At 38.7% G+C, this 26,970-nt stretch overlaps 4 protein-coding genes across 5 annotated transcripts; 2 read left to right on the top strand and 2 right to left on the bottom strand.

Annotated features, from left to right (window-relative positions):
- LOC116294600 (dimethylaniline monooxygenase [N-oxide-forming] 2) lies at positions 1-3,170 on the top strand. The gene is made up of 3 exons (XM_031702232.2): positions 1-827; positions 1,570-2,273; positions 2,711-3,170. Exons 1-3 carry the CDS (start codon positions 272-274, stop codon positions 2,978-2,980), a joined length of 1,530 nt encoding a protein of 509 aa, XP_031558092.2. The 5' UTR covers positions 1-271; the 3' UTR covers positions 2,981-3,170.
- On the bottom strand, positions 2,680-12,807 carry LOC148909657 (D-aspartate oxidase-like). Its single transcript, XM_089032246.1, has 10 exons — positions 12,603-12,807; positions 11,815-11,932; positions 9,520-9,602; positions 9,279-9,344; positions 7,928-7,982; positions 7,047-7,145; positions 6,141-6,226; positions 4,979-5,096; positions 4,449-4,562; positions 2,680-3,146 (listed from the first exon to the last, which is right to left on the bottom strand). Exons 1-10 carry the CDS (start codon positions 12,788-12,790, stop codon positions 3,030-3,032), a joined length of 1,044 nt encoding a protein of 347 aa, XP_088888372.1. The 5' UTR covers positions 12,791-12,807; the 3' UTR covers positions 2,680-3,029.
- Positions 12,808-13,384: 577 nt separating this feature from the next.
- LOC148909658 (uncharacterized) lies at positions 13,385-24,351 on the bottom strand. Of its 2 annotated transcripts, none has more exons than XM_089032232.1 (2): positions 24,218-24,351; positions 13,385-14,429 (listed from the first exon to the last, which is right to left on the bottom strand). In XM_089032232.1, the coding sequence occupies exon 2, from the start codon at positions 14,424-14,426 to the stop codon at positions 14,055-14,057; it is 372 nt and encodes a 123-aa protein (XP_088888358.1). In that variant the 5' UTR covers positions 14,427-14,429; positions 24,218-24,351; the 3' UTR covers positions 13,385-14,054. The 2 variants fall into 2 exon arrangements, with proteins under 2 accessions (XP_088888358.1, XP_088888357.1); XM_089032231.1 differs by lacking the exon at positions 24,218-24,351 and adding an exon at positions 17,066-17,149.
- On the top strand, positions 17,270-22,755 carry LOC148909659 (uncharacterized). The gene is made up of 6 exons (XM_089033420.1): positions 17,270-17,453; positions 17,748-17,966; positions 18,392-18,576; positions 18,688-19,719; positions 20,450-21,587; positions 21,722-22,755. The coding sequence occupies exons 1-6, from the start codon at positions 17,270-17,272 to the stop codon at positions 22,663-22,665; spliced, it is 3,702 nt and encodes a 1,233-aa protein (XP_088889546.1). The 3' UTR covers positions 22,666-22,755.
- Positions 24,352-26,970: the final 2,619 nt, after the last annotated feature.

A 26,970-nucleotide genomic window follows, 5' to 3' on the forward strand; every position in this document is an offset into this window, starting at 1 on the left:
GTGTATTTGATGCTCAACAGTGGGCCTTCACGTCGTGAATGGAAACTTGGACAAAAACTAAGCCATGGGAAATTAGAATTGAGAGGAAATGACGCGATTTCCACAAGAATTTAAAAAAGGTCTTAAAAGATGATTCTCGAGAACTCGATTTGGGCAGTCTAAAAAGGGCGTTGCGTGACTAGACTAAATACAGCTGCAGGGGAGATTATCTGAAAGCAAGTGTCGTAGTAGTAAAAACGGCTAAAAAGGCGTTGTTTAGTTACTAACAAGCATGAGAGTGGCGATATTAGGAGCGGGACCAAGTGGCCTAGCATCCATCAAGTCATGCATCGAAGAAAACCTTGAGCCAGTCTGCTTCGAGAGAGAGAACTCGATCGGTGGACTGTGGAATTTTACTAAAGATGAAAGGCACAGCTCGGTCTACAGGTCGACTGCGATCAACACAAGCAAGGAAATGTCGTGTTTCTCTGACTTCCCAGTCCCAGAAAGGTTCTCAGTTTTTATGTCACACAACGAGGTGATGGAATACTTGCATCTTTACTCTTCCCATTTCGATCTTTTTAAGTACATCACCTTTAATACCACAGTTATAGCAATAACAAAAGCCGAAGATTACAGTTTATCTGGGAAATGGCAAGTGAAATACCACACTCAAGGCTTAGACGTTATAACCATGATTTTTGATGCTGTCATGGTTTGTACTGGGCACCTTTGGTATCCTTCCTTACCGAGCTTCCCTGGACTAAAAACATTTGAAGGAAGACAGCTTCATAGTCACTCGTTTAAGGACACACATGGATTTGAAAACAAGAAGGTCCTGGTAGTAGGTAAGTACTGACGCCAATCGCGCGCTTTAATCCTTTATTTATTGTTGAGAAACAACTATGAAAAAATACTAAAATAAAAGGTGCTAACATGCCCTGATTTATAGAAGTTGCTAGTATAGAATTCCACTAGAGCGCATGCAGTAAAACCATGAAATAAAAACAAAGTCGATACTGACAAATAGAATGATTTTCACATGACCGTGAAAGAAAATAGACCATTTAGTTTGTAATAGTTGATAAAGAACAAAAGAAAATCATTGGTTTAGAGTCTACTACTAACTATTAGTTTGCCTATTCTTTCACGATCATATGAAAATCACTCTAGTAGACAAAATTAAACAAGACACAAATGGTCTCTTGTGTTGTATGATGAATGTTCTGGTTGAGTGATAGCAACTGTTACTCACTATATAGTCCTATTTATCAGTATCAACTTTGTTTTTATTTCATGGTTTTACTGCATGCGCTCTAAGGGACCGTTTACCTCGGGGAGATGGTAAGGATTCGCATGATAACCCATACAACAAATTTGACCAAAACCAAGAACTTACATCTCATCAGTGATGATAGACCTCTTAACCTTGGATGTTTTCCATATTCATACGTGTCTTTTCATGCATAACCTTAAACCAAGGACTTTGAACCCTAGGGAATGACACATGGTATGAAATGGGAAAACATTTCCGATATCATGCTAACTATGCCTTGTCCGATAATTATTTATTATTATTAAATTCATCAGGATTTGGAAATTCCGCCGCAGACATCGCAACAGAGCTAAGCCACCAAGCCTCGCAAGTATACCTCAGTACCCGTAGAGGAGGCTGGGTAATATCTTGTTTATCGAGCCGAGGCCTACCATGGGACTTATACCAAGAACGAAGGATCTACCAAATATTCCCTACAAAATTGATGGAATCGCTGTTTATGAATATGGCGAACGGAAGATTTGATCATGAAATTTTTGGTATTCGCCCGAAGCACGGCATTTTGAATGCACCAGCTGTCATAAGTGATGAGTTCCCACACCGTGTTGCGAATGGAACGCTAAAAATCAAACCAAACGTATCGCACTTTACACAAAAAGATGTCGTCTTTGATGATGACACTACAGTGGAAGACTTGGATGCTGTTGTCTTCTGCACGGGATACAAAATTGTTTTTGACTTCTTAAGTGAAGATGTTCTTAGGACTCACGATAACCAGGTCTCACTGTTCAAATATATTTTTCCTCCAGACCATCCACATTCCACATTATCATTTATCGGTCTAACACAGTCCTCGGGATCAATGTTTCCTTTGATAGAGTTGCAAGCTCGTTTGGTAACGCAGGTGATTTTAGGCAAGTGTCATTTGCCAAGTAGAGATGCCATGGTCAAAGACATCCAGGAAAAAAGGCGAAAAATGGAGAACACGTTCATCAAATCTAAACGATGCACAATTCAGGTACAATTCATTTTCTTTTTGCCATCCATTGCATTTTATTTGATTCTTCCGTTGAGGGCAAACAGTTGCAGGCGCCGACAAGGTTTTGGAAAGGATGTAACCGTTTGTTTCTCAGAACTGAACTATAGGGAGATATTCCGTATTCAAACATCGCAGAATTCCGTCCAGTGGGTACACCTTAAAGTCGCATTTCATTTGTTTAGTTTGGGATGCAATTTTTTACCCTCTTTATCTAAAATATCCCCAGAACGCAGAAAAAGCATTTTAGGACACTGGGAACATGCCCCTGGACCTCCACTGCTTTCGTTTTGCAAAGTATACGGTAATATTACGCCCCCCATTACAGATTCCTGGATCACCCCCCCTGAGCACCACGCCACCCTTAATTCTCTATCCAGTACTAATGTTTGTATTGTCTATTTCTTTCTCTGGTAAAGGTTTCTAGCATCGCTTACAAGGATGAAATTGCTGAGATGATTGGTTGTAAGCCATCCTTATGGAAGCTCTTACTAACAGACCCTTTCCTGGCTCTTCTTTGCATCTTTGGACCCTGCACTCCTTCTCAATGTCGACTGAACGGTCCAGGATCCTGGTCTGGGGCCAAACATGCCATTAAAAATTCTTACGCAAATTTGTATCCAAAAACAGAATTTCTCGCACGTAAAGAAAGATTTAATTCACGCAGATATGTGTCTAGTTTACTGTAATAAGAGGACAGACATAAATAAGGCTGATGTCTATTTGTTAACTCGGCGTTCAGAGTTTTGCTTTGATTTTGCCAGCGAGTATTTCCATGACAAGATCACGGCAGTCGTCAGCACAACCGAAACAAACGGATAGACCAGAACCACCGTGACCGTAGTTATGGACAACCTGCAATAAAACAGTTTTGTTTCATTTTCTTAACTACTTTTGTTACTAGTAATGTGGCGGACACAATTTGACCTCACATTTGACCCAATATCTAGCGAACATTTGATCCAATATCTAGCGAACATTTGATCCAATATTTTGGCCCAACATTTTGCCATTTACATTTTGACCCATAGTAAGACAACATTCGAACGAAAAATTTGACCAACTGGACTTTTAGCCAACATATGACCCAATATTTAGCAATTTTCATTTACCCAACATTTTGACTCAGTCATCATTTTGACCCAGCATCTTGATTCAACATTTGACCCAACCATGGCAAAGGGTCTCAACATTGATCCCAAGAAATGTTGGCTAAATGTTCAGGCAAATGTTGGGGCCGTTTGTCAGGGTCTTTACTGGAACCACTTTTACAAAGTTTGCCCAATGATCATGATGAAGAGAGAGAAAACAAAGCAATCCAACTTTAGCCAATCAGGACCAAGCAACAAATCATACATATCTAGCAGACAATTTAGATGTCATAAATAATTGTAGGATTGGCTTGGATCAAAATGCAACCGATTTTACCCCAAGTGAGTAGCAAATCTCGCGCATTGTTATTCACGAATGTTGTCCAGTTACAACGCGAGTTTCAGCGTTCACGTTTTGGCGGGAAAGTTCCCGTCAAATCCACAGGAATCCCATAAGTACAATCTGAAAAATAACTTCAATCCCAAAGGGCTGTTGTACTGGAATAATTGTCACGCATTACACTTTAACCGTTTTATGTGTAACGACCTCGTGTTGCACATACCGGGGAATTTACTATATGAGCCTGAAGCGAGATGACGTTTTACCACCCGTCTCTAGACCATAATAGTTTTAAAAATTCTTTCATATTAAAATTTTTGATTCCTTAGAGAATACAGGAACAATAGTCATAATTAAAGAACAAAAGCAGTGTGAAAAGGATTATGGTCTAGAGACGGGGATAAAACGTCATCTCGCTTCAGGCTTATTTGAGACCTTTAGCACGACTTTTTGCTAGGTACCGCAAACCTCAAACTGTAGTTCGACGTCAGGTGTTTTCCGTCAAACTTTCGACATTTAGCAAGGCGTCATAACGAAGTTGTTGCCGGAAGAGCCGCCATATTGAATTTCATTGATGCTGAGTGTTTCTCGGCTGTGTTTACGGGCCTGTTTCTGGGCCTGATCCCTAACGGTTTGTGGTTAGCGGAAAACTTGATGCTAAAGGTCTCTAATGTAAATGAAGGTCCTATCACCTAAAGTATCTTATAAATGAATCAATATCCTTACATTGAGAATTTTTTCTGCTCCTCGATCATCAGTAAATTTCATTGATTCTTTCTCGAGTCTGACAACAGATCTACCTGGTCGAAGACCAGCCCAGTTATCAACAATAGGTGCTTTCTGAAAAATAAAACGTTCTTATTTAGCGTTATGTCATATAACAACGATCCTAAATCAGTATTTAGTTGTCAACAAAAAAGCAGCATTTAAGGTGATGTTACACGGAATGATTCGTAAGGTATTAAAATACATGTTGCACGAGTCAACTCTTCCTGCAATGTTAGTTCGAAATCAACTGGTGCTATTCATGGGTTCTTCATGGGACGATTTTGAGGACAACAAAAAGTGACATCACCTTCCCCAGTCCGCGCGCCGTTGTTAGTTGACATCGCGTCGCTCCTATGAGTAGTACTGAACTGTATTATGGGTGAGAGAGGTTATCGAAAATTCGTCGATGAAGATGCTACACGAATCTTCTTCACCATTCTGCGTTGCGAGTTTTTTTTAGCCTTTTAAGGTGAACTGATCCGCCTCACCTTTAAGCTTGGAATGATTTTACTGGCTTCAGACAGAATGGTAACAGTATCTTCAAGAGTTGGTTTTTCATTGTAACTGTTATAGTGTTTGGTTCCTCCAATCACTACTGAGTTAAGCCTAGCAGACACAAAAAAAGACATTTCGGCAAGAAGAACATTCAATAAGAATAAGAACAATAATAAGAATTAGAATAAAAATAGGAATAAATAGCAAACCAATCAAGTGTAAACATGTCTTTTGATTCTGAAATAAAATATTATCGCCGAAAATAAAATGGTTTAAGTTCATAATAAAGGTGGTTTTACATTAGTCAATGGTCCTCGTAGCTAATGTTCCCCCCTAAAACAGCCATGAAACGAGTACGTGCGCAACGTTAGTGCAGTTTTCGTATGACTGTGAAAAGCTCAGTGCCGTAGAATTTTAATTGGCCTGATTTTTTTCTCGCGCAATGTGTTTGGTCTGAAAGAGCCGTGACTTTGGCATGACCGTGTCCGCGCCGTGTTTATGCCGTGTTCTGGGTATTTGATTGGATGGAGAGTGAATTATCGAGCAATGTGATTGGTCTGGCGTATCCCTAGCCGTGGCAAGAACGTGTTCGTGCCGTGAGCTTTTCACGGTCAAGCGAAAACTGCTCTTTCATGACTTTCTGGGTGTGATTCCTAGGTGAGAAGCATTATGAATACCCCCGGGTCGGCAGTTGCCTATTTATGCGAGAAAATCCAAGGTTTCGGCTTCATTTGTTCAGGTTCGCTGTACCAGTCAGTGCTAGACGGATTTTTGACCCCACCCATCTCCCCTTTGGCGACGTTTCTCCATTATAACAGTTCAGTCCGGTAGCTTAATCACAGCCTCGGCAAAACTCGTGTTCCCAAAACTTAACCGCGTGTATACTAATTATTATACTAATTTCACAATCAGAGAAGGAGGGGGGGGGGGGGGGGGGGGGGGGGGTTGGGTTCACGACAATCTGGTTATGCATGCATTTCTAATTACATTACTTTCGTTACCAATTTCTACTCACCTCTTGAATACTCCCCCCCCCCCCCCCCCCCCCCCACCTCTTGCCTTTGCAGAGTAAGGACGTTAGGGCACCCTCGGCTCCACCCCGTGCTTTTATACCTGATAAAACACTCCTACTTGCTTATTCAACACTATACTTACTGTGGAACGATATAGCTACATTGACCCCGTTTTGCCCCTTCCGTTGTGTCATAGAAAAAGAAATGCATTACTGAGGGAGCTTTAACCTAGGACAAAGAAAAGTGCACACTAAAGACCTCTTTACCTTTGGCGTAATGTTTTCCCATTTCAGACCACGTGTCAATTCCTAGAGTATCATTTCTTTGTTTAACGGTTGCGCACGAGAAGACACATGAATATGGATATAACTCAAACAAAGAATCATATTCTCAAGGAAATGACACATAACCCAAAAAGGGAAAACATTACGCCAAAACTAAAGAGGTCTTTTTGGAGGGAAATTTCCATAGAAAGTTGATCCGTGGCTTTTTTAACGAAAATTTTTATGAAGACACAGAAATCAAAAGGCAAAATAAGATGCAAGAGGCAAAGGGATTAAAGGTTTAGGAGTCTCAAGGCAAGGTATATTTATGACAAGCAGTGAACAAGAAACAGTGCAAACTTCAGGATTTGCTATCATCTTGTTAGAGAAGGCACGTCTCTTATTGTTAAAGATGCAAGAGGCAAAGGGATTAAAGGTTTAGGAGTCTCAAGGCAAGGTATAATTATGACAAGCAGTGACAAGAAACAGTGCAAACTTCAGGATTTGTTATCATCTTGTTAGAGAAGGCACGTTTTTTATTGTTAAGAACCTTCCCGTATTCAGAATCAAATGGGAATTGATTTAAAATTTTGTTTGAGTAGTCTTGGTTAATGTAGTCACACTGTAAATTGATGGTTTTCACTGCAGCCATGTTGGAGGAACTTAACAAAAGAATTCATTGGAAATTCTTTTGTTATATCCTCCAACATGGCGCCTTGTCTTTTGTTATTTCATTCTCTTGGGAATGGTTGAAAACCATCAATTAAAATTGTCATTGGGCTTACTCTCAATACTTGTCCTCTGACAGGATAGACCGAAGTATCACCAACAAGCTCTCCAGCAGAAATACCAGCACAGTTTACAACAACATCATAATCTGAAAGCTAAAGAAAACAGAGCGTTTTCACCCAATGGGCTGCATGTGGATATATATGTCCATAAACATTGTTGTAATACATTAATGTAGACAAACTCATCTGCAGTCTGAACCAGTACATCCCTCATGGCACTGACCACTTGACAATACTCTTTTGGGCTGGAGCAGCATGGTTGAGTGGTCACAGCATTGGTCTCGCAATCTGGTGGCAGAGGTTCATGTCCCGCTGTGACCACTAGCTGACACTGTATGAGCCCTAAATTTTTGATTAGCTCAAATGCAGTTTCTCGGCCATGCTTGTAAATAGCCAACTGACTTGCCTATTTGCCAGTTGGTATTCTCAAAACATTTTAATTATGTTTCTATTTCCTCATTTCAGTTTACTCATTCTTGTAAGAGCATTGAGACTTTGTAGAATGCTCCTAATAAAATATGATTATGATTATGATAAAAGAGCAGTGTATATTCCAAACTTGAATTTCTTGCTTTAATTTTGAACTTTCGTCTTGCACAAACTAGGTCCACTTTGACCGAAAAATAATAATAATTTACTCGAACTTTCCACTTGCACTTCAACTTTGACTTCTTCAACTTATGCTATTTTTTTCTCTTTTTCACATTTTTGCTATTCAAATTATATATATTATTCATGTTCAGCATGGGCGGCGGCTCACTCTTATCGACCATGTCCAGTATTCTACAAGCAGGTTGAGACTCTCATGCTAATGAGGTTCATTCTAAAATTTAAGCAAACATATAACAAAATATAAAATATTAAAAATAAATTACCTCTGTCAATGAAGAAACTTTCTTTTGTACAAATGATCCACCTAGGTCTTTCACTCTGATGACAAGAAACATCAAATTTAATGCATGTATTTTACCGGGCTCTTGCTCTGGGGTCATGGGTTCAATTCCTGGACCCAGTATCTCCTGTAAGTAAAGTTTGTTGGGTTTTTACTTGATTAGATTTTGTTCAGTTTAACTCAGTTTTCCTTCCTCTAAACCTTATAAATGCCAAAAGTAAATCCAAGTTCAATTTGTGGGTTAGCCATGCTTTGATTGTTCCAGGGTTCAATCAGTAAGTTATAGCCGTACTCTGACTCAGACCATCCCAGAGGTTGTTTTAGGGTTCCATCTGTGAGTTATCCGTGCCCTGAGGTAGATCAGCCCAGATTTTTTTTTCAGGGTTCGATCTGTGAGTTAGCCGTGCCCTGACTTTGATCAGCCAAGAGGTTGTTTCAGGGTTTGATCTGTCAGTTAGCCATGCCCTGACTTAGATCAGCCCAGAGGTTGTTTCAGGGTTCGATCTGTGAGTTAGCCGTGCCTTGACTTAGATCAACCCAGAGGTTGTTTCAGGGTAACAATGAGCAATACCTTTACTTTGATCAGCCAATAGGTTTTTGCAGGGTTCAATAAAATTGATGTTTACATGAAATGATTCAGGATTCAATAAAATAAGTAACTCAGGGTCATGGCGAGGGATTTTTTTGTGATTGATCCCAAGCTGTACAGAAAACTTTGATCCCTGACCCCCAAAACTCACGTACACATATTAGATCCATGACCCCCAAAACTTACGTACATGTATTTGCTCCCGGATCCAATAACAGCACTATACCCTTGATCCCTGAATTCATTCATATGATCCGATCCCTCTTCTGTGATCCCTGATTCATAGTATGTGATCCTGATCCCAACCATATGATCCCTGATCCCTGGGGGGATGACTCTCTTGAAAAGTGGGTTGGGGGGCTCAACAGACCTTTTAGGGTCAAAAATGAGACCTCGTGTACCTTTTAGGGTTTCCGGTTGACTCCCGGCTGACTCCGTACCTTTTAGGGTCAGATATGTTCGTTTTGAAAAATATCAAACGTCATAAAAGAATATACAGTGTAATGGTTGTAAACGTTGTCATTTTAAATGTGGTCGTACCTTTTAGGGTCTGAAATCAGCATCTCAGTTAATTGATGTGTACCTTTTAGGGTCATTTTCACAACTGTCCGTCGATCCCCCCTACCCACATTTCAAGAGAGTTACCCCCGGGCCCTGATCACATCCCTCGACATGACCTTAAGGAACTAGATAATTATGAATTGTAAGTACACCTTGTTACCTCTCAAACTGATTTTCTACTTACTTCTCCATTAGCCAGGGGATAACATATGATCCCTGTGCAATAATTGTTGAAAAGTTAAATCCACTCCTACAATAAATTATTTCTGGTTATTTCCATGAGTTGATTGTTGGTAGGGTATAAGTAGGTATAATGGTATTGACAGTAGGTTGTCATTAGGTTTTTGGAAATGAAATCAATGAAAAGAAACAGATAAAAGCAAAGGAATGGAAAAAAGGAAGAAAGAAGTTAATTGGTCATTTACTTTGCAGGCTGCACAGGGAAATCTGACAATTCTTTTTCGGTCATCTTCCTGAATGAATACACGAGATCTTTCCAACCTGGTTCCTTTCAATGAATTAAAAATCAATAAATATAATAATTATACAGCTTCTCATTAATCCCATATAGGTAACTGTCCAATTATTTTCTTTATTACATCTATTTTGAAATCACAAGCAAATCCTGCAATCTGATTGGTTTCCTGCAGCAGTGATTTCAGCATAAATTGCACGATTTTGAGCTCTAAATTGCACGATTTTGCACATCAACTGATATGAACCAATCACAAGAGAGACATGTCATTTTCTAGCCAATTATATCAAGGAATCCATCTGAGTGTTGAGCTCACCGCTTATTGCAAAAAAAAAGAGCCACGGCTCAAAAAAAATTTTCTGAAGAATGATTTTACCGTCAAAAGTCTTAAAAAAAGACTTAAAAAGCCGTAAAAAGGACTTAAAAAGACCAACTGATCACTTAAAATCGTCAAAAGCATCTTTGTAAAGTAACTGCTTAAGTAAGTTGAAGATATTACAGCAAAAAGCAGTGGGAGAAAATGCAATCGGCATCTTTTGAATGTGACTTCTTGGGGATTGATCGTGGAAAGTGGTTTCCTTTTCGATCTTTAAAGCATAACAACACATCGAAAATACAGTCATTAAAAGAAGTTTTTCTTAAGAAGAAGATTTTTGCTGAGCTACGTGACTTCTTAAGGACAATAGATGGACTAAACAACCTTTGATTTTTGCTGTTTTGTCGGCACAAGTGTGATCTAAACATGTTGAACAGAAATCGTAAAAATACAAGCAGTGAGCATTGGCTGTATGGACAACAGCCAGTTCATTACAACCCTTTTGGGCAGGATTGTCTTGTTATTTAATGTAAGTAAACGATTCTTAATACATGTAATGCCTTTTGGTCCGATATAAATTCATTTTAGTTTTGGATTGAAAGTGTTGGTTTTCAAAATGAGAATCATTGCTCGATCAGTATAAACAAGTTCTCTTGGCAGCATGTTTGAATCGACTGCTTTTAGATTGTAAGTCATGTCGGTTTAACTGGAAAAAATGTCTTTTTCAAAAAAGATTTCAAAATGGATATAATAAAGTGGTAATTGAACTTCGTGTCGTGCAATTTTGGTCTGAAATCAAACTTGCAATTACAAATCGCACTCCCGCTACGCGGTCGTGCGATTTTGTAATCGCGCGTTTGATTTCAGACCAAATTGCACTCCACTCAGTTCAATTACCATTATTAATTGGACAGGTCTTGTTGATATGGGATTAATTAGGCAGCTATATAATTAATAGGTAATGGGATTTCATGCTCCCCAATCAAGAAATAATTAGACTCGAAAAATTCCTCTGACTGCCAAATTGGACCCGGCCTACGTCCTCATCCAATTTTGGAAGTCCTCAGAATTTTTCTTGTCCAATTATTTCTTAATTGGACAGCATGGAGTCCTATTACATATACAAATAGTATTAAAAATACAGCCAATTACAAATGAAGGAAAGCCATTTAAGTTTGTCATTATTTCGCTCTTCCTTCCCATCATACATTGTGCTTTTAATTATTTTCAATGGTGTGGGAGAAAATAGTTATACTGACAATGCTTTCTGGTGGCACACCATGGAGTATCCCACGCTCAAAAGCATTGTATACAAATTTGTACATAATTACAACAGTGACAGCAAAACAAGAGTAGGTTCAACCATCCAGGGCTGTCAACTCTCCCGGATAAACCAGGAGTCTCCAGATTTTGGACCGTATCTCCCGGTCTCCAGTTTAGAGTCTCAAATCTCCTGGATAATCCCCGAAGCTGACCATTTCTTGTGAGACTCGACTTTCACAACCATAAAATTCCGATTATTTTGTGTTGTTTGAGTTATTTTAAATTGCTAACAAAATCAAAACGTTCTTCATAAACTGTTCTTGCAAGCAGGCCATTGTAATAAAAGTGATAATCTGATTGGTCAGAAATAAACCAATCACATCAAATGTTACAAAGTGAAAGATGTCTTTTCGCGCGCTTTTTGACATGCTGTGACGTCATATCCCTTCCCTATCAATTCTCCAGATTTGAATATCTCGGGGGTTGACAGCCTTGACCATCTCACTTTTAAATGAGAATGACATATTTTGTCTTAGTTTGATATCCCATTATGAAGAAAAACAAAGATTAGCTCCCCCACTTTAACAAGTGCTTTGCTGTCTCTGTACAATATATTGTACGAAACAGTTGATCCTAGTTCAACCATTTTCTTAGTGCACTACACACCTCAGCAATAGAATCTCCATGAACCTCGAATCCTGACAACAGAAAGATCCCAAGTTCTTCAGCCATGTCTGAATGAAGAAGTGTTTCATATTTCTTCATAGTTGCTCCGAACCATTTCCTACAGTTCAATAATAACATACAATGTAATAACCTAACAAAAAATATTCAGTGGCAGATCCAGGATTTTAGAATAGGGGTGACTATAACAAAGGTTTTACCAGGGATGCGAGGAAAAAGGGGGGTGACTGAGGATACCAAGAAATTTAGGCAAGAGTGGGGTGGATAGCCCCTTGTAATAATTCATATCATCATAAATTTTACCCACTATGTTGCTTTTCATTGGCCGATAGCCCTAAGCTAATCTCTTATATCGTGTGAACTTGACAAGGTAAATATAGCATCTGAACATATTCCTGCAGATAATACATTTATCATGTCAAGTTCACCCAAACTCACAGCAGAAATGGGAAAAAGGTTTGCTACTTTTTTGAAAGCGAAATTAAATCTTTATTCTTAGTTTACAAAATGTACATAATATTTTTAAAACGACCTATGGCTTCAGCAGATAACACAGCCTTGGTCTTGATGATTTACGATATCGAAACCTCATCCAAAGAGGTTTTAAATTGAAGAGGCAATGTTAGAGGGTCTGAATATTCCATTTTGAAAATAATCCGTATCCCAATTTTAATTTGTAAAACAAATATCACAGGGAGCCCAAGTTAGATACTTTTGTATTCAAGGTGATCAAAGAGATATGATGACCTCCATAAATTATGCAACTTTACCTTTGCAAACTCATTGGCGTGTTTCCCATCACAAAAGGCATGATGATCCCTGCAGCGCCATCAGAAGTCGTGTTCGGACTAAACTTTTCCGTTATTACAGTCAGTTTGATGGAAGGATCTGCTTCAAGGATCGATAACGCTGTTGTTACTCCTATGATTCCTGCTCCAACAACTGCGACGTCCGCCATTTTTTTATTATCCACAGGAAGCCCACCTGGACCAATCTCGCAACCAGAACACACGTTCCTCTTTTTCAGCAACGAGAAACGAGAGTTTTGATGAGCATATGTGTCAAACATAGTGTAGTCGGGTTTTTAATACCCGATGAATCTATGTTTTTAAATTTGGAGTATATACCGATAGATTTGCTTTTACAGCTTATATACAAGCAATCTGACCCCTCTCTCCATCGGTTTTCATAATTATATGGAGAACAAAAGCCGAAGAATGCCTCGTATAGGATTCAAACGCGATAAGGCTTGTTACCCACTAGCGCCTTACTGATAAAACATAATTATAATCGCGGATAGTGTTATCTCGCTTACTTCGTAGTGGGATTGCACTGAAACAGAAAAATAACTTGCCTAAAACCCCGACATAATCATAGACATAGAAAATAGAAGGGCATTATCTTATGATTATGATTGTTTCGGTCTTTAAGGCAAGTTATGATCATGATTATGATCCTTAACATAACAGTATATCGCTATTGGTACCAAGCCTAACAAGATAGCGGCGGATTGAACGCGCAGTGGTTGTCACAAATCTTTTAGTTTATCTGCTAGAAATGTAATTCAAACTTTATTTCATATATAGCTACTGTGACTAAATACTATCACTATCTTATTTATACAAGATTAAGATGGCTATTTACAATAATCGCATCGACTATCAAATCCTAAAATCTGTTGTCTCTACTCAATTGACACTAATTGTTGTTAAAAATTGTTTTTAATGGGAGTTTTTATTGATTGCTCGGTTTATTGTGGTTTGTTGTTTGTTAATTGTTGGTCTTCTTAATTACCAGACTGCTTGTAAGCTGGTAATCGATCGTTTTGTTAATCTAATTAGTAGTTCGCAACCAGTTATATAAAAATATACCTTCTTTGAGCGATGATCGGCGCGAACGAGTTGTCTGGATAAATGTATTTTGATTTTTTAACGAGAAAACACTTAGTCCCACAATTCCACTCGGTCTCAGATTCCATATCTCAGACCGACGATGTATTTTGAAATAGGTGGATAGTTTCTTAAATATAAGAATATTAGCTAATGATGAACGGGTGTGATAATAACTATTCCAAACGTCTGTAAAAAATCGTTTAGGTGAATTAAAATCAAATCAAAGTTCTTTCAACCATTAGAAAAATATCTGTAAAATATTTGCTGCATTTACTAAAAAATGATATAAAATTGAGATAAAATTGTTCATTCGAATCAGGAGTTCATCTTCTACAAGTAAGTCGTTTGTCGGGTATTTTTGCTGGTAGATGAATTATGTTCAACATCGTTTTCGCGATTGCTTTTCGTTTCATCGTCTCCGGGGTAGAACTGCTTTTCTGTTTTATCGTTCAAAAGAGAACGCGACCCGGTCATATCTTCAATCGATTTAAGGTTGGCAGCCAAGTTCTGGTTACCAGGGCCACGGGTTGCTGGACCAGGAATGTCTTGCCTTGTTAAGTCCTGATTAACACCGTCGGTTCCATTGGCCATTGTCCTTGAGATGTTTTTGCGCCATTTTAACCAAGTCATGAAAATAAATAGTAAGAGGATCACCAGTGCCAATGCACAGGCAGTTACAGTACCTGCCTCTAAAGACTCCATGTTCTAAGGAATTTCAAAACAAATAAGTTAATTCGTGTTTCATAAAATAACTAAGAATAAGCTAAATCGCATTCCTGCAAACGAAGCGACTACGTTGATAATTCATTGGGGGCTATCGGTAACTCCAGTTTACAAAGTTAATGCAGTCGATATTAAAATCATTCTAACGAACCGGCGACCAATATTTATTTAACACTAATTTCTGTGGCGTTTCATTGGTCATGGTTCCGGGGGCAGCTGGGGGCCACAGCAGTAGCCATCCATTAAACCATAGTTAATAGAGGTCAAGAAAGGAAAGCTCCTTTGAAGATTTAAAAAAAAAAAAAAAAAAAAAAAAAGAAAATGTTAATAGAGGACTCTAACGGTGATGATTCAGTTAACCCGATATAATAGAGGCCAACGCGCTTCAAAAAACCTGACTTTTTGTCAGCAAAAAGTACCGGGGGCCACAGCAGTAGCCATCTGTTAAACCATAGTTAATAGAGGACTCTAACGGTATGATATTAACCCGATTAAGTAAAAATACACAGGTGATTATTGAAAATCTCGCGCGCTGATTGGTCGAGAAACTCACACCTCACACGATCTGATCACCTCCAGCGATAATCCAAAATGGCGGCATAATAAATAAGAAATAATGAAAGAAAATGCTGTCCCCAAAAGCACTAAAGAGGCTAATAAATTTGTACTAACTTTGTTCAAATGGTAAAAAAGGACTTTTAAAAAACAATTAAATAAGCTCAAACAAACTGTTTTGATTCGCAAAGTCGGAGTTCGCCTGGGTTGTAATTGAAAGTCGCGTTTGTCACTTCAATTAAAATTTTTCCTAATCTGAAATGTGTCTTTTATCTTTTATCTTTTTTTTTTTTCTTTTTTTGAAAAAATCACCTGTGTATTTATACTAAAACAATTATTTGCCTCAGCCTCAGTGACTATCGGAGAATATGTGCTCGAAGACTCGCGTCTCGATAAATATTCCCCGATAGTCACTTCGCCTTCGTCTAATAATTGTTAAATATTAGAGATCCCATTAGATAATACTCCTGTGGTTAGGGTGTACAAGCCATTTAAGAATTCTCGTGCATGCTCTACAGTCCACTTTTACTTGTCAAATCACACGCCACAATACATTAGTATATTGCAACGCCGGGTAGATGAATTGAGCCGGTAAGCTCATGCACATTTTTCTGGTTATCTTTGTTTGAAAGTATCGCCTTTTTCAAACCAAAAGAGTTAATTACAGCTCCTAATAACAAAGTCTTTTCAATAATTCCTCTGTTGAAAAAGGTCCCTGCGGGGTTAGTTTTAGAAGCCATTTACAGAATTTGTGTCCGTGCTGTATCGGCTCTGCGGCCTCGCGTTCGTAAACCCGATACAGCAGGCCACTTCATTCTGTAAACTACACAACTAAAGTCAAAGAAAGACACTGAAGTCATGAAGTGAATTAGTCTTCGAGTCTATCGGGTAGAAACACAATGGCCGTTTGGGATAACTATTATACAAAGACAATCCATCAACGATCAACGATCAAACTCAAAAGTTGTGATGTGGTTATATTAATGAGCCTAGCCACCCCATTCATAGAATTTGAACAAGGGAGTTTCGACGTTTAAAAGTAAATAATTAAATAGCAAATGTCAGGAAAAATATGAAGAAAAGCGATTGAACAAGTTAGAAATCAGGTTTATGCACTATTTATTTACAAAGTGCACCGTACTTATATGTATGAAAAATTCATTACAAGCACAAGTACAAGCTAAGGCTTTGTTTTTGAAGACGTTGTAAGAGAGGCTGTCAGCAACGGTCGACCAAGTCGCGAAAAATAAAAAAAATCGAAAATTCTCAAACTCTGTCAGAAGATAGCATTTAGTGAACTAGTAACTGTAAAAATACTAAAACATTCATAGGATTTTTATTTTAGGCGAACGGTCGCATTTTCTGATTTAATGTTAATTAGCGTCCAGAAACAGGCTTCGACCATGGCTTCTTTAAAATTCTCTTAAAAATTCTACAAAATATAAAAGACAAAAGTAAAACTTTTCCAAGAATCAAATAATGTTTATCAGGATTTTTATAAGATTTTGTTGACATTGCTTTAAATTTGAATATTTTAAGGATTTTCAAATATTTTGGAATTTTCGACATTTTGACGACGACAAAAAATGTCTAACTTCAGAGGTAAAAAAAACAAATTGCCACATGGACTAGTTCAACGGCAATGATTTGCTGCTTAAATATAATGTTCTCCTTCTAGAAAATGCAATAAAATTTCTGGGCTGCTTAAATGGTGAACCCTGGGAGAGCAAAACGTATACCAACCAGTGGTCAATTACGTGACCTAAACACAACGTTGCGTGACTCACTCTCGGTAATATAACTAGAAGTAAATACACTTTACACTGGAATTTTAAGTCTATCTATGGTCCTCAGCGATGATATGAATGTTCTAGAGTCATTTCTCTGGTAAGATCGTCTTTTGAAGTATAACTTTCGATCAAAATGAGCTGCATTCCATCTCAGTTCTTTACGCATCTACCCGGTCGTAATAACTTACTACTGATTAATGTCTTTAAAGAAATATGTTGACACATGTTTGTCAAAAATCTCAAAGTTACTGTCTCAGGTAGTTCTATACTTACCATAAAATGTTTAAGCGAAGCCGGTAAACTGTTTTTTCTGCGGCATTTAGCCATTCCTTTTACAAATGCTGTTGGCGTTATCGACTGTCATTATGGGATGGCGTTACACACAGGAATCCCGGTCAATGGTTTATACAAGGTAGATGCCGACAAAAAGTAAATAAAGTCCTTTCCATCGTTACTCAGAAAGAGAACAATCTTAGTATGGCGTCGTGCGGGTATTCTAAGATTGTTGGTGGTATATGTGGCTTTAGCAAATATAATCGAGAAAATTCTCAATGCGTTTCTATATCAAACTGTAAGAAAGAGATACACGGCCATTTGAAAACCTTGAATACCCCAGATTCAGTGATCAAGACAGAAGGAGAACTTCTCCTCGCTAGAGCAGGTAAGATGTATTTGCTTGTTTATTTGTTCATGCCGGCAGATAATTTTACTGGTTTGCTTTGATGCAAAGTTTTAGCTTTATAATATGTTGATTAATACCATCAAACCATAATATTGCCACATACTATTTGCCAGATAGTCTATTTCAGTTGATGTACGGCTTAGCTTACCCAATTTTTGATTTACCCGTACAAACTATGTTTACCCAACTGGTACACATTGGTTAGGTTATTATTTACAAAAGAAAGTTAAGCATCGTAACTTTAAGCTCAGATTCCTGCGTGGTTAATTGCAGGTATTTTCGAAATAAAGGAGAACCATCTCTACATGTCGATATGTCCTCTTCATCGAGATGAATACGGCATCAGGTGGAAATGTAACAAAAAGAATTGCGCAACTCCTCCTGAGTGGGCACCGCATCAACATCATTCCCGAAAAGGAGATCGAGGAATTAATCTTGTGCAGTCGAAAGAAATATTTGAGTTTACTTCAAAGCTGGTAGTCATTGGATCACGTGAGTTAAATTATATAACAAGTCATCACTTTCTAACGAAACTCAGTCTCTCCTATTGGATGAGAGAATATGTTGCCAATTGATTATTAGGAATGATATAATGATAGCCGTAGATGTTTATGCTATGTTTTGTTAGAAACAAAGATTTTCTATAACCCCGTCAGTGGTATAGAGCTCTCTCCTTTAGTTTGCATCTCGCCACCTAAATGTTTGCGGCACCCCTGTGGATATAGCGGGAAAATAGTACATTGCCCTTCTCCCAGATAAATGTCTTAGCTTCTGTCAGTTAAATTTCATGGTAATTGTCAGTTCGTTATCAGTAAACACCATATTTTTCTAAAGGCGATTTTGAATGCTTTTAAATCTTTTCGCCGTTATATTACATTTGGCTTAATTTTCAATATTTTTAAAAATCTCATTTTCAGCAATATGTAAAAGGTGCCGCCTTTATTTGGGAAAAGCCGAGGGTACTGTCTCAGGGTCAGAAAGGCAGGAGTCGGCTTGGCAAGAAGTACGGATAGTAGAGGAGCAGGAGTCTTGGCAAGAAGAACAACTTATGCAAGAAGAGACAGAATATGCTTCGGTCATTTCAATAGCAGATGACTTGATTGTGAGGATAATGATAATACTATGAAGCCCTAGCACTATGTATATTCTATGTGTAACACTATAGAATCTTATTTTTATCTATCTAACCATATACGTTTTTTTAACATTGTAGAGTGATGCCGAAATTACTACCCTATGCCAAGACATCGAGAATTTAACCATCCTGTCCGATGCAAGCCAGTACTGCACTGAAACTTGCAGCACCAGCAGCAGTTCTAGTGATCTATCTGGTAAAGCGCAAAAATCTGAAATTACTGATCGCCGAAGGTTATTGAATCAGTTTTTGCAAGCCTGCAGCAAAGGTCATCTTGGTCCATCTAAAAAGGCGTGGGACCAGCTGAGCGTACGTGCAAAAGATGCTCGTGCTTCAAAGGCAGGAGAGATTCTAGCAAGTGTGCTAGAAGTGGTAGTACCCGAAGATCCAGGAGGTTTATGGGAGACTGTGAAACATTCCCAGTGCATCGAGAACGCACTCGGTATAGACGTTGATCAAGATATTGATGACGTTTATCTCCAGGCATTAACGGAGAGCTACCAAAACGCTCAGAGTTGGGACACGCGAAGGCAAATATTGTCGATTATGGCAGATCTTGTACCATTTGCGACACTTCAAAAATACATCCCTGGTATAACACAGTACCGTGTCAAGACAGCACGTCACCACATCGCGCTATATGGGCGTGGAGCACAGCTTCCGATGAATAAATCTCCAAGGATGAGAGTGGACGTCAAGCAGCTAGATCATTTTCTGAGCTTTATTACAAGTCCACATGTGGTACAAGATTTGCCGTTTGGTCTCCGTCATTTAAAGATGTCTAGTGGAAGAATAATAGAAATTCCGAACGTGATTAGAACAATGATCCCTCAGCGCATAATTAATCAATATCAGCAATTTTGTTCGGAAACAGATTTCAAACCTTTTAGTGTATCTACCATGAGACGCATCTTATCATCCTGTACAGCCTCTGTTCGTAAGTCATTGCAAGGCCTCGATTACTTTGCCGCCGATGGCGCGAAGGCATTTGATGAACTTATTTCGATTTCAGATAAACTGGTTAGTTATGGTTGTATTGAGAGACGGATGGGAAAGCAGCTTGAGCAGTCCTTCAGAGCTGGTAAACAATACCTCAAGACTGACTACAAGGTAATTCTGACAAAACTTGTTCAAGTTCTATAACGTTTCTGTATTAATAGAGCTATACTCTACTTGAACGGTTCCTGGGTTTCAAACGGGATTGAACTTCCAAAAAGATATTAAACCCTTGACGGTAACTGACCTAATAAACGGCTAATTCAAAAAGAGGTGGTAAAGGTTTTGTTGCATGTTGCATGTTTTCTGTTGCTGCTTGCTGCATCCATTGCAACTTGGGCGATTTTGTTAAAGCTTGGGATGCATTATATTCACATGTGAATTATGCAAGCACAATAGACAATATGACAGAAAAACTTGTAGACGATGTTTTCGAAAATTCCATGTCGTTGTGTCCTTCTATTGATGGAATTCACATCACCCATATTGCATTTCGGGCTTCGTATCAAGCAAGCAATATGCAGCAAAACCTACAGCAATGTAAGGATTGAAATAGCTTTACTCGTAAATTTTCAGTTCTAAGATTATGATTTGTTTCCTAATGAACATTCCTCACGCGGCAGCTAAGTTAACTAGAGCAATAGCTTTCTCGTGAGATATGGCATTCAGTATAAGATGGTGGTTTAACAAAGTTTTTATTTTCGGCGCCGTGTGACCAACGGCCCTCAATCTTGCTATTTCATAGTTTTAATAGCCTCGAAAAAGCAATGGAATGTTGTTGTTTTTTGTTTTCCCCATGAAAATCTGATCCACGTGTTGTTGTTTTTTTTTTTTTTTTTTCAAGCTCCATATTGCTGAGTCTTCTAATGTAGCAGACCACTGCAGCTCTTACGCCCTCAGTGATGCTAAGGAAAAGAGCTTCAAGATCGAATGTGGACACGCCCATGACGAGCGTTGTCAATCATGTGATCAACTTAAGTTTGCCATCAAAGACCTAGAGTCATCGCTTTCAGCTGCACAGCTAACGACCGATGATAGAGATGATCTCATCTACTCATACCAAGAAGGCGTTAAGGCCATCAATGCGTGGAAAGCACATCAGTTGCGATCTCTGCAACAGGATAAAGCGAGACGAGATATCCTAGATAAGCTTGATTCTACGTCAGTACTGCTAACCCAAGACTGGGCAATGAAGTTTCTACCTCAAAAATACCGAGAGACGCAGACTGACTGGTTTGCTAAAAGGGGTATCTCGTGGCATGTCACTGTTGTTACACGCACGGTGGATGCGAAACTGCAGCATCAGACAATGGTTCAAATCATTGAACAATCTAGCCAAGATAGCGACACGGTTGTTCAACTGATCAGGCACACAATAACCCAGCTGAAACGGCAATACTCAGAGGTAACAACTGCCTATCTTCGTCAAGACAACGCTGGGTGTTACCATAGTGCTGAGATGTTGGTTGCCTGTCGACTTCTAAAAGAAAGTGGGATAACTGTCCAAAGAGTTGATTTCAGTGACCCTCAAGGGGGCAAGGGTCCTTGTGACAGATACGCTGCTGCAATAAAAGCACACATACACCGCTATATCAACGAAGGCCACGACGTTCTAACTGGAACCGAATTGAAGGAGGCAATTCTGTCTTACGATGGTATTAGCGGCGTACGTGTTTGTCTTGTCCAGCCAATTGCACAAGTGTCTACAGCTGCAACAGCGTGGAAAGGAATAAGCACTATAAATAACTTCTTGTATAAGGAATCCGGTATCACAGTATGGCGAGCGTACGAAGTCGGTGAAGGAAAGGCGGTTCCCTGGTCGGAATTGCAGGGTATAGTATTTAATTTCTATTATATTCGACTTGCTCGTAATTGGATCACGGAGGAAAAATTAACTCCGATTCCTAAATATTTTCCGAACGCACTAAAGCGCATTTGTACTTTAGCATGGCACAAGCTACGGCCGCCAGTAACCAGTAATGGTGAGGTGACTATGGTATCACTTGATTCAGAGGCGGACTCAGGAATTTGTCTTGGGGGTTTAGAATGCACGAATCAATACAAAACAAATTTAACAATTCAAAGACACTCAGAAGTTGTTGTACCCTTTCTATAGTTACAGATAATCTGAAGTGTGATTTTGTTGATGAGCCATTCTCAGTTGGAGATTTTGTTGAAGTACGATCCGCGCGCAATCAGCAGTTGACGGAGAAAGTTGAGAAGAAAGCGGAGAAAGAAGAAAATACAGAGAGCCCAGGAGATGAAGATCCGGTCGGAGATCAACACAGTGCTCTCTTCTCGTGTCCGGTAGAAGGTTGTGTTCTGACTTTCAAAAGGCATTACAACCTTGATATGCATCTTTTTTATGGAAAGTGCAAGCTGATGACCGAGAAAACCACTCTGCTCGATAAAGCTAAGATGTTATATAAAGAAAAATTGACAGAGGGATCTACCTTTCAACCATTTATTTCTGCTGATTCGCAATCGGACCTTACGCTTACGAATGAGGTGCTGCCACAGGGATGGGCTCTAAAGACTACCAAACAAAAATCAAGATTTAATGACAATCAAAAGAACTATCTAAATGAAAAGTTTCGACTTGGCCAGGAAACAGGCATTAAAGCAAATCCAGCACAAGTTGCCATTGACATGAGACGTGCCAGGAATGACAGTGGCGAACGACGTTTTAAAGTCGAGGAATTTCTATCCCAGCAACAGATACGATCGTATTTTTCAAGATTAGCTGCAAAAATCAAGCGCGGTGAAGTAGATATAAGTGAAATAGATGTGGAAGCGATAGAGGAAGAAATTGCCTTTTCTGCGACTCACGAAGGTATAATGGCTGAATGCAATTTCACGCATCCAATCGTTTATGATACGTATGATATTTGTGAACTGCATTCCAAGGACAAACTAAAAAAACTTAGCGTGGCCTTGCTACGCCAGATCTGTGAGTTTCTAGACCTGGAAGTGGAAAATCTACCATTAAGACGCAAAGCGCCTTACCTTAACCTAATTTCCAAGATTGTACAGTCCTGCTCCTGCAATGAATACAACTAGATGTTCACATGCTATAGATGCTGTTTAACATTATGGTTCCGTTAGAAGTTCTCAAATACTGGGCCCTACTGAGATAGTGGAGTTAATATCGGTACGCATTTAAAAATTGAATACATTGACCGGGATTCCTGTGTGTAACGCCATCCCATAATGACAGTTGATAACGCCAACAGTATTTGTAAAAGGAATGGCTAAATGCCGCAGAAAAAAAACAGTTTACCGGCTTCGCTTAAACATTTTATGGTAAGTATAGAACTACCTGAGACAGTAACTTTGAGATTTTTGACAAACATGTGTCAGCATATTTCTTTAAAGACATTAATCAGTAGTAAGTTATTACGACCGGGTAGATGCGTAAAGAACTGAGATGGAATGCAGCTCATTTTGATCGAAAGTTATACTTCAAAAGACGATCTTACCAGAGAAATGACTCTAGAACATTCATATCATCGCTGAGGACCATAGATAGACTTAAGATTCCAGTGTAAAGTGTATTTACTTCTAGTTATATTACCGAGAGTGAGTCACGCAACGTTGTGTTTAGGTCACGTAATTGACCACTGGTTGGTATACGTTTTGCTCTCCCAGGGTTCACCATTTAAGCAGCCCAGAAATTTTATTGCATTTTCTAGAAGGAGAAACATTATATTTAAGCAGCAAATCATTGCCGTTGAACTAGTCCATGTGGCAATTTGTTTTTTTTACCTCTGAAGTTAGACGTTTTTTGTCGTCGTCAAAATGTCGAAAATTCCAAAATATTTGAAAATCCTTAAAATATTCAAATTTAAAGCAATGTCAACAAAATCTTATAAAAATCCTGATAAACGTTATTTGATTCTTGGAAAAGTTTTACTTTTGTCTTTTATATTTTGTAGAATTTTTAAGAGAATTTTAAAGAAGCCATGGTCGAAGCCTGTTTCTGGACGCTAATTAACATTAAATCAGAAAATGCGACCGTTCGCCTAAAATAAAAATCCTATGAATGTTTTAGTATTTTTACAGTTACTAGTTCACTAAATGCTATCTTCTGACAGAGTTTGAGAATTTTCGATTTTTTTTATTTTTCGCGACTTGGTCGACCGTTGCTGACAGCCTCTCGTAAACAGAGAAACCTTTATACTATGAGAACGCTAAAAGTCTAAACAGTTCGGCTATTTTTGATTTTCATGAGCACTTAATAAAAACGCAAGGCGAAATAAACAATGACAGGTTTTTCTATGCTCGTTTAAGATGATATATTTTCCCGAAAAATATTAAGGTCACGCTATATTAAAACTATACAAAAATTAATGCAACGTTTTCTACAAAACATGCTGTTTTTACACTGGGAAAGTTTTCCCCAAGACCTTAACGATGATAATTGTCCAAGAAAACTCGTAGTAGCTTCCGTCGGGAAATCCTTTTAAAAAAACTTATAAAATTCTTAAAAGCATCTTATCTCAAAAACAGTCTCAATCGAATCAAGAAAGTCAGTCAAGCAAGAAGGATTTTTAAAAATAGTTAGAGTTTTAGATTGTATCGATAGAATGAGTGATTACTGCTACTAACCTACCTTGTATTTTGGTTCCTCGAAAGTAAACAGTTCTGTTTTGGCCTAGGATTTTAAATGAAATGGTTCAGTCTCACCGTGACGCTCTTTTGGTACTTGACCAAAGGCAATAGCATTTACATACTATTGTTTAAGCGATAAACGTACACGTATATGGCTGAAATATTTGCATATACGAGCATAATTTATTATTCAGAGAATGTACTAGCCTCTGTGCAACGACAAGGCATTAGAGCATATCGGAAGCTCATAACTAAAATTAAGGAGTAATTACACGGAGCAATTTTCGCTGTCGTCGACACAAGTTTGTTGAGCTACAGCGCAATTTGAAACAATTTTGCGAGACAAGTTGAAACAATCGCTGCGAAAAGTAGAATCGTTTCTACTTTTGGCAACGATGGCGTGTCCGTTGCACCGTGTAGACACTCTTGTAAGTTGTGTCTCAATCGCAACGCTGTTGCGAGACAAGTTGCAGAGAAAATGGCTCCGTGTAATCGCGCCTTTATGGACTTCTGAGCAAGACCATTCGAAGTGCCACTATGATCAAATTTCGGACTAGCACTTTTTGGCCTGGATTGAAAGACCTCTGATAGGAAAGTAAAATGTAAATTTCCTTTTAGAAATGTCATTTTTTCCTGCAAAAGATATTGGAGTTTAAAAAATGGCGGCCATTTTTCTTGCTATAAGCTATATCTCAGCCCAATTTTAACTAAAATCCGAACCAAATTTGCTAGTATTATAGTACTCTAGCTGTTCTTCAAAAGTAGCTATAGAGATTGATATAGCAACAGCCTCGGTTCCAGGCCACCTCTACCTTAAATTCAGGTTTTTGACATTTCTACCGCATCGAGAGATTAAATACCTGTTATGGTCGTAGACACAAATTTAGTCAAAAAAGTTTCTGCTCAAGTTAAAAAATAAAGTAGCAATCGCTGAATGGCTAAAATAGTTAGGGGCCTGGAAACCAGCATGTTGCCATAGCAACCACAGTTTGTGCATTACCACGTTTCATATTTTGAATACAAATATACTGCAAAGTTTGGATGACGTTCATCAAATACTCAGAGATATACTGAAATCAATGTTGAAGGAAACTGTGAGTTGAGAATATGACGTCATCAACCTCCTGATTAGCGTAAAACTCGAATATCTCTCGAACCAAAAATGCTAACAAGAAATGAAAAACGCCAGATTTCTTCTTTTGCAATGTACTTTAACATGTGTTTAAATAGTAAAGACGGGAGACGTTAGAATTTCATCGTACCCTGTGAGGACCGAATCGAACCCAGGTCCGGCATTGATAAGAGGCGAGCGCTCCCGGCGCTACGCCAATCATGCTTCCCATAAAGTTAACTAGCAATTTAGCAGTAATGATGAAAAGGTAAATTATACACGTAATGATGAAAAGGTAAATTATACACCGTGAAAAGATGAAAAAACTTACTGACGTTTCGGACGCTAGTCCTTCGTCGGAGTAAAAGAGAAAGAAGTGGTAGAAAGGAGTGTATATATGATAGAATATGACAAAAGAAACCAATGAGAGCAAGGTAAACACCGACGCAGCTCACACTAGTTTTTAGCTAGTTATATCTTTTTATAGCAATTTAGCACACACCTATACTAAAGTTTTCTGCTCCAGATTCCGTATTAAGAATTCCAGCTTTTGATCCACGGCTTCTTGTTTTGCGATGAGATAGTGAAGCTGTTCTGTTATCCCATGAGGTACATTGGGAAGTTGTTGGTCTTCTTTTCGAAACACAGCTAAGCAGAAACAAAACAAAAAAATACCTAGACTGAAGTAAAAAATGCCAAGCACTTGAGGTCAAGGCCATTAATTTGGTTGTGTGGAAAAAAGTGTTGCCTTATATATCGCATGCACTTTTATAAGTACGAACACACGACCCAAGTAGCTATAATCTCTCAGGCATCTTGGATCCCAATGCATGTGGGGCGTCCTGGGAATCCATGCGTAGAAAGGATGCGCGAAAGCAATGCACATGAACGTCCTTAAGGGTAAGTACTAGGCTCACTTGATCCAACAATTGTGCAAATGCTGTATGTAGCCTATGGTAAACTTTTAACCTGAGAGTTTTCTTTTTTCAAAAATCGCGCCTCTCAGACACGCACTCAACTCTCGTTATGTCCTGCCCAAGCTTGCCCAAAAGGTGACATGCGTGTGTACTACCGTTACACCACCCAACAAGTGTATGGCCAAGATCTTTGTGACCAGTATCAATCTTACCATCGCCCTGTCTGCCACAAACTGGATCGTCTTCGTCAAAGATCTTGCCGTTGTTGAAGTGGTATCCTACAGTGTCTTCGTACCGACCTGGAAAATCCCTGGAAACTCTTGGGAAGCATAACCAATAGGTACTATTAATGCCCCCTAAATAAGAAAGTCTGAAAACAGAACTTAACCAAATAGGAAGTAAATGAACCGATGTCATACCTCAAATCCTGGGCATTTTTCACTGAGAGAAAATCTTAAATACCTTGCGCCATGACCATGGTTAATGATTATCCGAGTGTACATACACTTACAATAAATTTAGTCACACCTGGAAAGCTACACAGCTGAGACCAACAAGGATTATGGGTAGATACATTTTACATGTTTCAACCGCTTGATAACTGTTGATGGACTTGAGATTTTTTACCAATTACAAGTTCACCTCCTCTGAGCATCCCCAAAGTCAAAATCATTACTTGTTGGATATAAAATATTTCCCATGATTCTCAGCCATCACAGCTTTCTA

Source organism: Actinia tenebrosa, unplaced genomic scaffold (genome assembly GCF_029948245.1).
Source record: "Actinia tenebrosa isolate PJP-AT-01 unplaced genomic scaffold, QUT_ActTen_1.0 PGA_scaffold1__47_contigs__length_23844297, whole genome shotgun sequence".
NCBI lineage: Eukaryota > Metazoa > Cnidaria > Anthozoa > Actiniaria > Actiniidae > Actinia > Actinia tenebrosa.